General features: G+C 29.0%; 2 protein-coding genes and 1 pseudogene across 2 annotated transcripts; 1 reads left to right on the top strand and 2 right to left on the bottom strand.

The window, feature by feature from the left end:
- Positions 1 to 6,200: 6,200 nt before the first annotated feature.
- Positions 6,201 to 7,667, top strand: LOC100527197 (uncharacterized). The gene is given in 4 exon segments (NM_001249356.1): positions 6,201 to 6,442; positions 6,538 to 6,647; positions 6,762 to 6,880; positions 7,454 to 7,667. Coding segments are annotated over 4 exon segments (474 nt in total). The 5' UTR covers positions 6,201 to 6,270; the 3' UTR covers positions 7,527 to 7,667.
- A 1,874-nt stretch (positions 7,668 to 9,541) lies between these two features.
- LOC100794582 (probable glutathione S-transferase) lies at positions 9,542 to 11,104 on the bottom strand (annotated as a pseudogene).
- Positions 11,105 to 13,592: 2,488 nt separating this feature from the next.
- GSTU60 (tau class glutathione S-transferase) lies at positions 13,593 to 15,063 on the bottom strand. The gene is made up of 2 exons (NM_001249240.3): positions 14,690 to 15,063; positions 13,593 to 14,154 (listed from the first exon to the last, which is right to left on the bottom strand). The coding sequence occupies exons 1-2, from the start codon at positions 15,008 to 15,010 to the stop codon at positions 13,798 to 13,800; spliced, it is 678 nt and encodes a 225-aa protein (NP_001236169.2). The 5' UTR covers positions 15,011 to 15,063; the 3' UTR covers positions 13,593 to 13,797.
- Positions 15,064 to 17,575: the final 2,512 nt, after the last annotated feature.

Genomic DNA, 17,575 nt, shown 5'->3' with positions numbered 1-17,575 from the left:
AATCACAATTTTCTCATTATTAATTTACCCTATAATTTTCCTAGTAAATGAAGCTCCTAGTAATGCTTTCATTTCAAGTTTCCCTTTTTTTCTTTTCAGAATAGTTTTAACCATATGTGAAAATTTTTGTTTTATTGACAATTTATTTAAGATCAAATTTTTCCTTTTGTCCTTTACCTGTTTTCAAGACTATCCGTTTGTAGATTTATATCATATGCTTCTAGAGTGTTTTGTAAGAACAATTGAGATAATTGTGAGAGTTCCCACAGAATTTCAACCTTCTATATAGCCAAACAATTGTGAGAAGCTTGTGAAACAATATGAATTAACTTGTAGAAATTGAAACTCTAGAAAAATCGTCCACAATTAACTCAATTGCACTTAAAACATGTCTTAGAAATAGCAATCCACTATTTGTACCTCTAGTTAACTGTCTATGATTAAATTTTCATAACAACAATTAGAAGGAAAGACCAAATTAAAAATAAATAAAAGCATGGGATCCAATTAAAAGAAAAAAAATTCAGGAATCTAATTAAAATTTTAATAAAAATATGGAGACATGTAAAATAATTAAACAATTTGAGACACTTTTATTTTTTGTGCTCCAAATTTTAAATTTTTTTTATCCGTCCAATTCGGAAAATGCTATTTCTAGTTTCTCTTCATGGACGCTGTTAGAGGCAAGGCACAGGTGTCAAACGATATGCAATTTGTAGCAAATTTTAATCATTAAAATTTCATTTTATAATTTAATTTTTAGAGACAACCAGATTAAGTAAGGAAAAAAATAATTTTTAGCTACAAAGAAGAATCTATTAAATTATAATTATGTAATAAATTAGAACTAAAATAAATATTAAAATATTATTGAAAGTATTTTATTAAAATAAATGCTGTAATATCAAAGCAGTTGCAATTAATGAGAATTTTCGTTAAAGTAATGGGACCTGAGAGTAAAAATGAAAAAGAAAATTATAAGTTCAAACGCTATTTTAAGTAGCATATAAAAAAAGTGGTATAGGTTAATGATATAAATTTATTTAGCATCTACTTTTCTCACAGTAAATTTAAAAACTAATCAAATAAGTTATAAGTTATCTCTATTATAATTAGTAGCATATGAAAAAAGGTTATAATTTAATGAGATAAATTTAATTAGTTAATATCTATTTTTTCAAATAAATTTATAAACTAATCAAATATGTTATAAACTAGTTCAAATCACTTGTCAAACATTTTTTTATATTATTTTAATATATACTTATAAGAAAAATGTAAACCTACACGATGGCTAAAATTTAAATCTCAATATGAACTAATTCAGATGAACACTTTAACAAGCAATTATGGGAACACTTGTTAAAACTCTTGTTAACTTTTAAATAAAACTCTAAACTATCAAAAGTAGTTAGGATAAGTGATTTGATAATTAGATTCTTTAATTAAGATCTGAAGTTCAATTCTTGATTTGGATATCAATGATGAATCCAGATCTTTAAGCTAGTAGGGATAATTTGTTTTAAAAATATTTTTATTACTATCATATATATAAAAATATAAACATAAAAAGTGAAATAAAGTGTAATGAGCTAAAAAAAATGAAATGTCTGGAGTTGCAAAATTAAGAGCATTTATCCCTATTCTATAAATCACATTTATTACAAAAAAATACAATAAATGGGTTGTTTTTTTTATTCTTACTTTTTTTAATATATATTGTTATATACTGATATTCATATATAATTGAACGGTAAATTAGATAGATCTAATTCAAATTATAAAAATAGGAGATGCAAAGAGATAATAATAAAAAGTATTACTTTATCCCAAATATGGGCTAATTTGGAGGGAGTAGCATTACACCTCCTAGTTATAAAAAAAAAATTTATAAAGTTATCAAAGTTTTTTTTTTTATAAAAAAAAGCATATTTATGTTAATTGAAAAGTTCTTACAAACTGAGAGGTAATAACCCAAAGTGTATCCGTATATAAGAACGTAAAAAATAACATTTGCTTCCATACTAAGTATCCAGTCTCAATGCTCATGTTCAATTGTGCTGGAATTTGATTGGGTTTTGGACCAACCTTTTGTAAGTGCAAAGGTCAATATCTTGGAAAGGATATTGAAAGACATCATTAAGATTTCGACCTCGTGATAGAGATTATATCCTTCATTATATCCTTCATTTTTTGGTGCAGAACATTCTTGATACAATTGGGGCCCCTTAATTTTATTATTATTATTATTAATTGATGTGCTAGCTCACAAGCCTTGATATCCTTTTCTCTCTAGCTCTATACTATATGTGATAAATTCCATGCATCATTTTCAGAATACAAGAATCAATTCCATCACCTAATGTTAATTGCTAACCACCCTAAATTGTGCATTCCAGTTAGGGGATAATACATTGACATTCAACCAACGTTACTAACCTCAAACGAAGAGAATGGCCTTTGCATCTACTTTGATAAATGGGTTATTCCTCTAAAAGATTATGACTGATTTTGTAGATGCAAAGTTATACCACATTATAGGTATATCGGTTAAAGATGCAAAATCTGCTCAACTGAATATGTGTTCTTTGACTCAGTACTACACACTTGTTTTAGCACGTACCTTTCCACGTGTGAAAGTGGTTCACTTCCTAACGCACTACTACAGAAAAGAAATTCAACAAGGCTCACGAGTTTTACTAATAAATTTCTTTTGCTTATAAAAAAAGAAGTAAAGCTCACGAGTTTGGTCTCTAGGTTGTTCGGCTATTTAATTTTTTATTTGGTCTACCTAGGTTGATAAATCCATACACAAAGTGAGCCCATTTAATCTGGGTATGGCCCAACACGACAATGATTACCCGAAGAAAATAATTAGGAGCTTGCCATTCCCACCTACTTTTTTTTTTTCTTTTCTCATCCCACACTTCAAAAAAAGAGTGAAAACTACCTCTATCCCTATTCTAATTTTCTACACCCCTCCCCTCCCTTCCCTTGGTGATGATTTGTTTTTCTTTTTATTTTATAACTTTTAGATTCTATGGAATTGTGATTCTATTGTGTATTCACACACAAGAGAATCACAAATATGTTTTACCTATCTAGACCCAAATTATAATAGAGTTGTGATTCCTTTATACTTTTTTAATTATTTAATATGGGGTTTTCGTTTACTATTAAAAAGATAATTCATATTATAATTAGTTTGATTACTATTACAAATGGTAATTTTTATATTAATTAATAATTCAATTTCATAAAAAGGTGATATGTATTATCCTTAATTTGACTACAATTTAAAAGAGTAAATTGTATCATAATTAATTTAATTTTAATTAAAAATATAATTTATATTACTATAAAATGGAAATAGGTTCCAAATTAATTATGATACAAGTTTGTATTATAATTAATTTCATTTCTATTAAAAATAAATTTCTATAATATTTAATTTGATTACTATTATAAATAGTAATTTTTGTCATAATTTTTTAAAATTCAATTCAAAACTTAACCATATTATACGTAATTTGACTAACATTAAAAAGATAAATTGTATCTTAATTAATTTACTTTCTATATAAAAAAGATAATATATAACATCATCATTTGATTACTTTAAAAAATAACTTATGTCTAAAATATAGTATAAATTACATAATGGGAACGCATTTTCATTTTTTTAGAATTTAACACAGTGAAAACACACACTTCTGTTGAAAAAAAATTCACAATGCAAATGTGTGTTTATGATGTTAATGGGTTGCAAACTTATTTCATAACGAAAATATGTTTTTATTGAGTAAAATACATAAAGAAATGCATTTTTGTTTTGGATTGTGTTTGCACCCCATTAAGATAACATAAATGTGTTTCCGGTTGTTAATTTTTCTGAACAAAAATTCATTTCTGTCAGGGATATTTTTTGAAATTAAAGATTACCATACAAAAACTAGGGTGAGAAGAGTAAAAAGTTGGGGAAAGAACAGAAAAGCCCAAATCTAAGCGGAAATTGAGTCCATATTACAGGTCTACCTAGGTTAATGATCCATACACAAAAATCCCATCTACTCTGGGTAAGGCTTAAGATGACAATGATTACACGCACACACATTGAGAATAATTCCGTTTAAAAATGCATAACAATTACATATAAATATTCAAAATTAGTAAGTGATTATATAATTATTTTAAAAATCATTTATTATATAATTATTTTAAAAATCATCCATCTATTTATCTTGTCAGTTTGATCATGAAATAAGATCTTATGTAATTGGATATCATAGAATGACTTTCAGAGCTACTCGGAGAACAGATTTTATGGGAAAGAGGGGCCGATACTATGAACGACTATTATTGTCTTTTTTTTAAAAAAATGTTTGGTCCTATAAAATTTTAAAATTCCATTCTCATAATTTTTTTAATTAATTTAATCCATCTACAAATAAAACATATTTTGGTTAGTTCTCACTCATTTGACGTTAGCTTCGTTAGATAACCGTTTAACAAAATTAACACTAAGAAGTAACAAAAATATATTTTATTTTTAAAAATATTAAATTAATAAAAAATGTATGAAAACAAAATTAATATTTTTTAAATTTGTTAGACACATATTTTACTTAAAAAATATCTTCTTGTGTATTTGATTTCGGAGATGAGAGTGCTTCAATCAACTTATCAATATTTTTTAAGTCTTTTATATTATTAGGGATCATTTAATAGTTAGAATAAGATATAAAAATTAATACAATAGGATATAATAATCAAATAAAATTATTTTATTAAACTTTTAACAAATCAAATTTCCTGTAAAAAATCAAATTAATATATTATTTTAAATTTGAAATAGTATGAGAAACTCTTATAATATTTAAAGTATGAGCTATTGACTTATGCTTTACTCCATCCGAGCTATTGAAGAATATGAGATTTATAGGATGTCACATGTCCAACTTGAGTACCTTCTCGTTTCAGTCGAGAAGCTTGACATCCTGGATTGGCTTATAATGTTCTTGAAAGCGATCAACTTGGATATGAATAAACACCCGATTTCATGGTCCATGTTATATGAATATCTCAGTTTGCTTGATACTGAGATTCTACTTCCAAAATAGTTGCGCTCAAGTTAGTGGCTTCTTTATAGAAGTTGCTAACTTATGCTTTACTCCATCCGAACTACTAGGGCATCTTGATTCTTATGGGATGTCACACGTCCAACATAAGTTCCTTTCAGCCTAGAAGCTTGACGTCTTAAACTGAGTTATAATTAACCTTCTCTGAAGCGATCAATCTAGATAGGGATAAACACCATATGATGCCCAGATTTTACTTCCATAACAATAAATTTGTTGATTACTAACTGAATCTATTTCAGTTGATTAAAAAATGTATGTTTTGTTGTACATTTTTAGTATTGAAGTTCGATCATCCCTTTAAATAAAAAATAGCTTATTTATTTTTATAATAATTAACTTAAAAATCATACTAATAAACATCTAGTTAATTGATAATATAAATATATATTAACTGTGCTCTTATATCAATATTATTATTATTTTATCATGATTACATAATATTTTTGGCAATTAATTTCGTAGATATATATATATATATATATATATATATATATATATATATATATATATATATATATATATATATATATATATATATATATATATATATATATATATATATATATATATATATATATATATATATATATATATATATATATATATATATATATATATATATATATATATATATATATATATATATATATATATATATACTTTCTCAACTTTATTTTCTTTTTGAATAGTAATAGCGGCAACCATATATATATATATATATATATATATATTTCTCTGCCCACCTTTAACATATTTGTGCCGATGTTGTTTAGGAGTAAGTGAGAAGCAAGAAATTCGATAGGAGAAGTATTGGAATATAATTATCTTCCGATATAAATATATCAGGTCAAATTTCTTAACTTCCATAAAATTATTTTTCTTACTATATGTCATTATCTGCCACACACACACATGCACCATCTTTATACTTAACCTTTGACAAAAAAAAAAAAAAAAGACCAAGATAGTCTACAATTGTTAATAAATGGCATAAATCTGATCCTTTGGGGGATCTATTCCTGCCCACAATCATTATTCTGTTTTGAGTGTTTTCTTTTTAGCATCAAATTCTTCATTCTTCATATTTGACTCTTCAAACTCACACCAAAAAAAAGAAGAGCTAGAAACCATGGTAAAGGATAGGAACGTTGGCGTTGCATTGGACTTCTCCAAGAGCAGCAAGATTGCTCTCAAATGGGCCATCGAAAACTTGGCTGATAAAGGCCAGACCTTGTACATCATCCACGTCAACCCTAATTCTTCTGATGATCGTAACCAGTTGTGGGTCAAATCTGGTTCTCGTGAGTGTTTTTCTTTTTCTATGCTTTTATGTCATCCTCTGTTTCCCCCTGTTTTGCTATGATGTTCTTAGATTTGATTTTGGTTCTCTTTGCAGCTCTTGTTCCTTTGACAGAGTTCAGAGATGCAGAGGTTACGAAGCACTATGGCGTGCAAACTGATGCAGAGGTTCTTGATTTGCTTGACACTGCTGCCAGGCAAAAAGAGGTTTCTTACTTTCTTTTGTTTCCTCCGTTTCTATCTGTTTGAGTATAGATTCTTGGTTTTGCTTTTACCCATGCTCTTCTTTTTGTGAATATTATTTTGGTTGTGGTTTTGTAGGTCAACGTTGTGGTGAAATTGTACTGGGGTGATGTAAGAGAGAAACTTCTAGATTCCATTGAAGATCTGAAGCTAAACTCTTTGGTCTTGGGAAGCAGAGGTCTTGGAACAATTCAAAGGTGACTGTTTCTTCTGTTCTCTTGCTTTTACTTTTCTCGCAGATGTCACTGAGTATTTTTTTATTTATAAAAAAAAAACTAATTTTATTTATGTTTGAAAAACAAAACAATGAAAGACAAGTTACACTGACATTTTTTCTGACACACTTGATTAAAATTTATTAAAAACTATAAAATCATAAATGAGGCTGATTACATAAAGAAGAAACTCATAATTTTAGGATTTTATCAAATTTTAGCTAACAATAAAGAATTAAAAAATATATTAACAAGAGTGAATTTCTAATATTTTCTTCTTGATACTTTCCCTTAAAAAAGCAGAAGTTTTCCCCTTAATTTTAATCTAGTCTTTATTTTTTGTGATATGGATCTCTTTAATATTTTTCTGTGTAATTGTGCTTAATAGTCAAAAAACTAGTTTATTTTATGTAAATATCAGATTGCTCTCAGTAAATATCCTTTTAATATATCATTACTTGTTGGGTGGGAGTGAGGGAACTTTTTCTTAATCTATCTGTCTTTGTTTATTATGATTTGAGTATCATGAAGATGGTGTTTGTGTTGAAAACACAGGATGATATTGGGAAGTGTTAGCAACTTCGTGATGACTCATGCTCCATGCCCAGTGACCATTGTCAAGGAGTAGCAGTAAGTAGAGTAGATGATCAATTTGGGAGAACATTCACGTCTATGATACTTTTTCATGCAGTGTACTTGGGCTATATTAAATAATGATCTTTGTTTTCATAAAAGACAGTGATATTTTATATACAGTGTGACTTATCAATGAGTTCTATTTCAGTTAGTTAAATAAAATGAGTGAATTATTATAAATTTTTTGATATTTTTTTTTATTTCTGCTCATAAAAAAATATGAATTGTGACTTGGAAATTGTGAAGTGGTGTAATCTTTCTATGAAAACTTTCTCATGCAAGAAGAAGAGAGTCTTATTTCTTCGAATAATTTTTCTTTTATTATAATAAAATAATCATCTTATTTTTTATTAAATTATTTATTGTGATAAAGATATTGTGTAATTTTTTACTTTTAGAAAATTTATCTTAAAAATCCAATGACCAGAATTCATGATTTTCAGAAATTATAATTATCCGACATGAAAAACTCTCTCCCTACAAACATCCTCTAAAATAATTCTGTTTCTTGTAATAGAATCATCCCTGAATTTATGATGCCCCTAGAACCTTAACGACACAATGTAGCTCATTTATGTGGATACAGCCAATTAAAAAACAACCACGCCTTATGTGCTGCATAAAGCAAAATTGTTTTTATCAGCACAACATTGTGTAATCTCCACATGCTAACTGCACAAGGATCAGCGCTACACATAGTGTAACATTTGAATGACAATCTGCTGAGATAAATACTGCTATGCTGCCCAACTAACACCAGTAACATATTTCTAGCCAATTGCCTACTGCTCACCAACTATTTGATAAATTTGTTCACTGACTATGATCCTCTAAACTGACAAATTTGTGTAGTAAGTATCTTCCTCTTCTCCGCCACTACCTCGCATAAGAGATTGTGTCCATTTTCAACATCCTTAAACCCATCAGATCATCATGTCATTGTATCCGATCCACCCCAAGCTTTCGAAACTCTATATCAAACAATCCCTTGGGAAATCTAACCAACATTGTAAAGGATATTGGGAATCACAATTAGCTTTTATCCATTACCAATACAACAGTTTCGCCTCCTCCATAGCTTTGAGCATGTTGAGAATCCGTTGGCATTGGATTTGCATTGAAGGTACATTGGCAAACGGATATCTCCCTCCCTTCTCCGTTCATCCGTTGGATCTGCCACGGAACGCACATTGCAGCAAAACAAACTGGGAAACAAACATGCACTTCACGTGTCTCCTTCCGACATGCTGAAAAAACAAGATCATTTCTATTTTTACATATTGCACAAACAAAAGTGAGCCAGACTAGCTGCCAAACTCTGGTATTTTTTGAATTCCCAGCAACCAGCCACCTAAACTGCAAAAAAATAATTTTGGCATCATTGTGCAGAGCCCCTTTTATCCTCCATCATAAAGGGTTATTAAAATTGTATATCTTGTTTGGCAATGGCAATTGTCTTATGTTTAATGTACGGTAAAGAAGAATACGCTGCCCTAATTTGATTTTCAATATGAGAATCTTGACCTAAAGCAAAGCCAAACCAGTTCCATGGCATGAGTTTACAGCATCAATTCCATACGACATTGTCCTTCATAATCTGGCAAATAAATTCCGACGATTGCAAAACACCAGCTTGCTACAAGTTTCTAAAGCATCGAGAGTAAGAACTTTGAGAAATAGAAAGATGTTATATAATTTATTGGTTTAATTATTCATTTAGTCCCTATAATTTTAACACTTATTTTTTTAAATTTTTATTATTAATAAGTAAATTTTTTAGTTTATAAATTTTTTTAAAATTTTCAGAAGATTCTTACTGTTAAAATTCTTTAACTAACTAAGTTAAAAAAATTTAACTGCTGAGATCTTTTAAAAATTAAAATATAAACATCAAGGACTAAAAAATTTACTTATTAACTATAAGGATTAAAAAAAAATAAATTTATAAACCACAGGAATAAATGAATAATTAAACTTAATTTATTTATTGAAATAACAAATGTCAAGAACAACCTTGGATTTCTTTGACATGGAGAAATCCTATATTACAACTTACTAGCATCATTTTGAAATGAAATCTTAACAGCAATAATTAATTGATAAACAAGTAGTCCACACCACACACAATTTTCCTCGGAAATTCTAAGTCTCACAAACATGATTCTATTTTGAAGCAGTGAGACTTTCATAGAATCCTTTGAAAAATGCAAAAACTGGGTCTCTAGGGGGCAGACATTCTTTTGGCAACTGGATGGTTCAGAATTTGTTGGCTCCACTTGTAGAGCTTAGGAAATTTCTCACTTGTAAATAACTCCAACCCCGCAATTTCTTGAAACATAGGAATCCAAAATGCTAAGTAGACAGCAGCAATATCTACCAATCCAACCTCCTCTCCTCCAAAGAACTTCTTGTCCTTTATCTCATTCTCAAGAAACTGCAGAGCCTCATGTTCTTCCTCAACATTCTTCTCACGCTCTTTCTCATCAGCTGTGAAAGCAGCTTTTTGTGCAGCACCAAAAACCTGATTTCATAAATCACAGCATTTATTAGTGCTTATTTTATAAAATAATTAGGACAAACTTAACTGAGTTATATGTAGCATAAAGGGTAGTGCTAACAAAACAATCTCTACACTCTTTCTAACAACAAAACCATTAAATAAAATTAATAAAATTTATTGAAAATTACAAGATTCAGAGAGATTTAAAAGTGTAATTCATTAAAAAAAAATTTATGAATTTCAGCTAATAATAGAATGGGTTTAAAAGAACATGTTAAAGATTGTGTTGCTAATATTTCTGGTACAATAAAATATGACACGCAATACCCCACCCCATTAAATTTTTTCCATAATCCTATAGATAAAGATTACAAATCATGATAATCTGAAGTAGTTCTTAAATGAACTTGATGAATCATTAGTATGATTTTAGACAAATTTGGTACAATTAATGAATGGAGTATATTCAATTATTTTCATGCTTCTCACTTTCTCTAACTTATTCCGAGATTTCACATATAGATCTCATGAAAGGTGATGTTTTGGAGACAAATAAGCACAGTCAAGAAAAACTAAGGAGATATTTGACAAGTTGAGTTACCTTGTCATCAATGAGTTTGGACCTAAAACGAGCCAAGGCTATTTGGTAAGGATCAGAAGGCAAGATAGGGTTGTTTTTTCATGTCTCATCAATATACTCAACAATCACAAGGTACTATGGGCTTCTCATTGTGAATAAACACTGGAACCTTCTTGTGAACTGGGTTGGATTTGTGAAGCAGTTCACTCTTGTTGACCAAATTTTCTTCCACATATTTGTATTCAACTCCTTTCAACTTGAGGGCAATCTTCACCCTGCATGCAAACGGGCTTCCAATAACTCCCAAAAGCGTTACCTCTTCCTGACTTGAAGCCATTGTAGCACTTTATTCCCAAAGACTTAAGACAATCAATTCCAAAGACTTGTTTTGCTCTCAAATTGCTAAGGCTTCTGGCTTTATAGAGCTAGAAAGATTTGTCTTGATCAGCAAATAGAAATTTTATTAAATCACTAAATTCAGTACAAGGCGTGCCAAACTTAGTTTATAGAGCTAGAAAGATTAATTGAGTTCTATAATACTATAATACTCAGTGTAGGCGTTGTTGACTAAAAGAAAGCGGAAAAGAGAAGTTAATAATTGAGAATTATTTTTTTCTACAACTTTTTATAACACTTCCTGTGATATTATTCACACACGACATCGTCAAATTTATGGCTTATAAGTTAGAAGTGATGTAAGGGATTATATTAGCAACATCGTAATAATAGAATTGAGCCGTACAAAATGAAAATAGTACACAGTAACGTTGCTTCACGTGATATACGTGGGCAGGTAATTGTTACAAATTTTCCTTTCTCCTCTTCTCTCTTCAATTATGAAACCAACCTTATAACTTATGAGATCATGCAACACCTTATCTACTCTTGTTTTTTTTTTCATGGGAGGGACCGAGGGTTGAGTGCAAATCTTTAATTATTTATCACTTTTATTCGAGTGACACTAAATTTAATTTTTTTTAAGTAAGATTTTAAGTTTGAGTTTCTAGTTGAAAAAAACATAGTTAAGAGAAAAGATTTCATTAAAAATTATCAGTCAAATTTTATGATGAAGACTAATTATCAGCAAATCAATAAATATTGGATACCAATGACATGTTAAAAAAAAATTGCTTTTAGTGGGATTAGTTTTTTTTGTGGCTGATGATTGTGATGTGGGGTTTCTGGTGCTCTCGGTTGGCAGTGGCGTGGTGTGTTGGTTGTGGGGTTCGAACTGCGAAGGGGTCTGAAGCCTGAAGGTGCTTGTGGGATTACTGTTTTCATTTTAATTTCTGGATTAGCATTCTAATTTCTGATTCCAAGTTCTGGTTAGAGATAAAATTCTGGTATCAGATTGGCCTCAAGGTCTGTTAGTTTAATTTCTTTTTTCATTTTTATTTCTGAATTAGTTTGTTGGTTTCTCATTTCAAGTTCTGGTTTGAGAATAATTTTGGGTTTCACATTGATCTTAAGTGCTGTTATTTGACATTTTTGTCGTCATTTTAGTGTCTGCATAAATTACACAAATTAGAGGAGAATTGTATTTATGTTTATTTGCTCGGGAAAAATTGTATTGATGATCTTTGATTTGCAACGTTCCCCCTCAAAAATTCTGAACCAAATATGAAAATTTAGAAAAATGTCTTCCTTTCCCAATAACGAAACCATAGAGAGATGACAAATAATTAGACCACTTTAGTTAGGAACATTTGATATTCCACCATTTTTTGATATTCTCATCCAGGTAATAGGAAGATTACATTAAAAAATGAAAACGAAATCAATACGAAGAGTTTCATAGGCTTGAATCAAGGATTAATAGACTGGTTTGCACATGAAACAAGAAAATGAACTTTACTTCCATGTCAAAACCATCATACAGGGTTTTTAAACAAAGGTTGAGAAGTAGGGGTATTCATGGGTATGAGATTTCTTAAGCAAAATATTAATGACTTGTAAGTTGAAATAAATGAAGCGGAGAAGAATGAATTAAATGTGTAATCTCTTATTTCATTCTTTAGGTTTGTAAATATCAATTAATTTTGTGTTAACGGATTCTAGTTAAATTTTTAGAGTTATTTGGTTTAACTTTAAATACGGTTAATATTGAGACTGAAACTGAAAGTATTGGAATTGTGTTGAGACTAGTGTTAGAATTTTCTTAATATATTAATTCATTGTTATTTATTTTACTTTTTTTATATTTATGTTTTCTATCATGTTTATAATATCAATGGATCATATTTTATTCATTTTTTTCAGCAAATTTGGTTGCAACAAATATGAGTGTAACAAATCTGGTTATAACAAAACTTATGGTAAGAAATTAATTTATAGAAAATAGTTGTAATTCAGACTGTTATAATACGTCTCGTTAGAGAATAATTTGTTTTAATTTGTATTAATCTATTTTAAAATATTATGTTGATGATATTAAATGAATCAATTTTATTATTTTTGTACATTTGATAATATTGTATTAACTCTATTTAATATTTGAATGAATCATGACATAAGAGAGTAGTTGTAAGACAAAATCAAATTTAAATGAATAACCTGTTAACCCGAACTAAACCAAACTGTTAAATTTGATTAAAATCAATGCAAACCTGTCCACAAACACTTCTATGGAGAAGGGTGAAGAAAAAACAGAGAGATCACCCTGACCAACATTTTTAACAAAATTAACAAATTAACATTGATAAAAAAAACTAAAAAGTTGTATCTCTCATCTCTGGTTTGGCGATGACAAATTATGTTTAATGCACGGTAAAGAAAATAAATGTAACCTCTGTCCTAATCTGATTTTCAATATGCGGATATTGACCTAAAGCAAAGCCAAATCAGTTTCATGGCAAGAAAGAGTTACAGCTGCAATTTTCAAACTAACCTGTTCATAATCTGGCGAAGAAATTCCAATCATTGTAAAACACCAACTTGCAAAACAAGTATCTAAATCATCAGGAGTAAGAACTTTGAGTAATAGAAAGATGCCACATAATTTATTTATCGAAACAGCGAAATGTCAGGAACAACCTTGGATTTCTTTGACATGGAGAAATCCTGGATTACAACTTACAAGCATATCCTTTTGAAACGAAATCCTAACAGCAACAACTCAATGTCAAACAAGTAGTGCACATAATTTTCCTTTAGAAATTCTGAGAGTCTCACACTACATCAAATCTATCTTGAAGCAGAAAGGCTTTCATAGCGTCCTTTGAAAAAGGCAAAAACTGGGTCTCTAGGGGGAAGACCTTCTTTGACAATTGGATGGTTCACAAATTCTTGGCTCCACTTGTAAAGCTTAGGAAATTTCTCACTGCTTAATAGCTCCAACCCTGCAATTTCTTGAATCAAAGGGACCCAAAATGCTATGTAGACACCAGCTATATCTACCAACCCAACCTCTTCTCCTCCAAAGAATTTCTTGTCCTTGATCTCATTCTCAAGAAACTGCAGAGCCTCATATGTTTCTACAACATTCTTCTCACGCTCTTTCTCATCAACCGTGAAAACAGCATTCCATGCAGCACCCACAATCTGATTTCATAAATCATACTATTTATTAATGATTTTTTTTTTTATAAAATTATGAGGACAAGCGTAATCGAGTTACCAACGCACTCTCTAGCATATTCTTTTTAACACATGCTATACTAATATTACAAAATCTGGCGAGCCACCTTAAAGTAAAAAGTGTGATCTATCAAAATTTGTAATTTTAAATTAATTTCAGTCAATACTAAACAGTGTATTGCCATCATTTTTGCTATAAACAAATATGTCACCTAATACCTTCTAAGTTCTAACTCACCCCCAAAATACCGAGTCCATAAGGATTACACAAATCATAATAATCGGAGGTAGTTGTTTAATGAACTTGACCAATCATTGGTATGATTTTAGACAAAGTTGATACAATTAATGAAAAATTTTTTTTTAACTTTTTTCAGGGTTCACTAAACTTATTCAAAGATTTCACATCTAGATGGCATGAAAGGTGATGTTTTGGAGACAAATCAAATCAGCACAAATCAAGAAAAGTAAGAAGAAGATATTTGAAAAGCTGAGTTACCTTGTCATCAATGAATTTGGACCAGAAACGAGCCAAGGCTCTTTGGTAAGGATCAGAAGGCAAGATGGGGTTGTTCTTCCATGTCTCATCAATGTACTCAACAATCACAAGAGACTCTGCTATGGGCTTCTCATTGTGAATAAAAACTGGAACTTTCTTGTGAACTGGGTTGGATTTGAGAAGCAAATCACTCTTGTTGGCCAAATTTTCTTCCACATATTTGTATTCAACTCCCTTCAACTTAAGGGCAATCTTCACCCTGCAAGCAAATGGGCTTCCAATTACTCCCAAAAGAGTCACCTCTTCCTGACTTGAAGCCATTGCAGCACCTCAATTACAAAGTCTTACAACAATCAATTCAAAAGATTTATTTTGGTCTCAGAATCCTATCGCTTCTGACTTTATAGAGCTAGCATGATTAATATAAATATAATATAATATTCTGTCCACGCGTATAAAAGAAAGTTGTAATGGGACGTTAATAAATTAAAATTATTATATTCTAGAACCTTTTATAATACATTCTGTAAGTATTATTTTTTAGTGTTTCCACACACTAATGTCATATCACAAACTTCACTTTTTTCTTTTCATTTCTTTTGTGTTAAAATTTGTTGTACTGAAAGTACTTTTTTGAATAAATTAATGCTTACAGATATGCAAATACTATATATAGATATCGCGCATGAGAATAATCCGCAAAAAGAAAAAAAGAGAGGAAAAAGCAGTGTCGAGATGACTCCATTTTACACAGTAACAATGGTTCACATTATATAAGTGGGAACGTTATCTTGTGGTACAATTCTATTGTTTTCACGTGTCGGCAGAATTGTGATAAAATATTCTACCTATTAGAAAGAAATTATAATTACCAAATTAAATCCTTTAAAAAAACACCAAATTAGACTAAATGATTTGTTTTATCTTTCATTTTGTTTCGATCATTTTAATTTCATTTTTTATCTTTTTTATTTAATTTAGTTCTTTATCTTTTAAAAAATTTCTTTTAATCATTTTTTTTCAATTTAATATTTCAATCTATTTAGATTAATTTAAAAATAAACTTCTTTCACTAAAAAATGAAGTGGATGGAAAGGAGAAAAACAAAAAAAAAAAGTTCATTTTTTAATGATTAACAACACCACTCTTAAATAAATTGAAAGGTCAAACTAAAAAAAATCAATTGAACTAAAAAATAAAACAAAAAAATTAATTATTCGGAGATGTTGAAGGCGGTGGTGGACTTACTTACAAGTAAGGGTGCATTTTTTGTTGTTGGTGTAATTAGAAAAGTGCACTCTCTCTGGCTTTGATAAAATATATAAATAAATTATTTTTTTTGTATTTTATCTCCTTTATTTTTATATATTTGAATTCATTGATACAATTTTTCATTCTTTTTTAAGGTTTTTCTCTTGTAAAATACCCTCTCTCACTATCATATGAAAGTTAACCTTTTATAGGCAAGTGAAAGGAAAGGAAAAATGAAGTTTGAAAACCAGTTGCAATAATTTGAAACATGTTTAATTGATTTTTTTTAATTATAATTTATTACTTTGATCTTCAGAAGAAGGTGTATGTTAATAAATTATAATTACAATTAATCTTAAATTATATCAAGTGTTACTTGTTAACCTATTTCTTCTAAGAAATAAATGAGTATACATTAACAAATAATTATGGAGTTTGCTAAAGTAGACTCATTTTTCAAAAGGTATACAGTACATTAGTAAACTATAAGTACAATCGTTCTAAAATTATACCCGGATTTAAGTTGTTAACATAGCTTCTAAAAAACAAGTGAGTCTACATTTTCCTATGTGCGAGAGAGTTTTCTTATTTCTTGGATTAAATTTTTTTTATTCTTATCAAAGAAACATTTTCTTTTGAATGAATTCTCATTCGACTTATCAATCGAGTTTTGACAGGGACGTCGTTTTCATTTCTATCTGTTTGGATTTTTTCTCTTCACCTCTTTGATTCCGTTTATTTGAGTATTGATGCTGAATTTCTGATCCTACAAGGGATTTCATCAACAACAAATAGGTAAATCCATGATTTGCTTCAAAATATTTCACAGCGCAGTTGGATTTTTTATTTTGGTTTGATCTTTTGTGTATTATTTGTTGCTATTGATTTTTTTTTCTTTTCAATATCTTTTTAATTGATTGGAATGTTCTGAATATGTAGTTTTAGCTGGTTTCCATGGCAAGATGCTGGTAATAGAAGGGGTGATTTTGATGGTAGTGTGATTGATAACTACAAATAATTAATTTGAATCATCAAATATTACATTAATAAATTTAATCAATAACTCGTTGATTCGAGTGATCATAAGCTTGATTCTTTTAAGTAAGATCTCGAATTCGAGTTTTGTGGATGAAAAAAAAATAATTGAGAGAATAAATTTCAACTAAAAATAGCTCATCAAGTTCCCAAGATAGATATTAATCATAAATAAAATTGATAGATATTCCATGCCGATATTGTGGTGATAAAAAAATTTTAATAAATCTTTTTGTCTTAAAATACAGGTTCATTATACACCATATAATTTAGGAGTTCACTTTAGTCGTGGTCATAAACTTTACTTCCATGTGAATAAAACTACTAATATACATATCATACACATTTACCAATATATAATGTATGTTTTTAGTCATCAAATTTGAGGTTGTATCTTTTTTAGTTCCAAATTCAAATATTTATTTTTTAAGTCTCTTAAATTGTTGTTTTTAGTCATTCATAGAGTAAAAATCCAACACAAATTGCAAAAAAAAATTGTTAGGAGAGACTAGAAAAGTATTTTATAAATTTGAACTAGAAATACAAATTTTAACTTGAAGAATTAAAAAAAGATTAAATATGTTTGAGAACCATGTAAAT

The sequence above is a fragment of the Glycine max genome, chromosome 18 (genome assembly GCF_000004515.6).
Source record: "Glycine max cultivar Williams 82 chromosome 18, Glycine_max_v4.0, whole genome shotgun sequence".
Classification (NCBI taxonomy): domain Eukaryota; kingdom Viridiplantae; phylum Streptophyta; class Magnoliopsida; order Fabales; family Fabaceae; genus Glycine; species Glycine max.
This window is presented reverse-complemented; position numbering and strand designations above follow the sequence as displayed.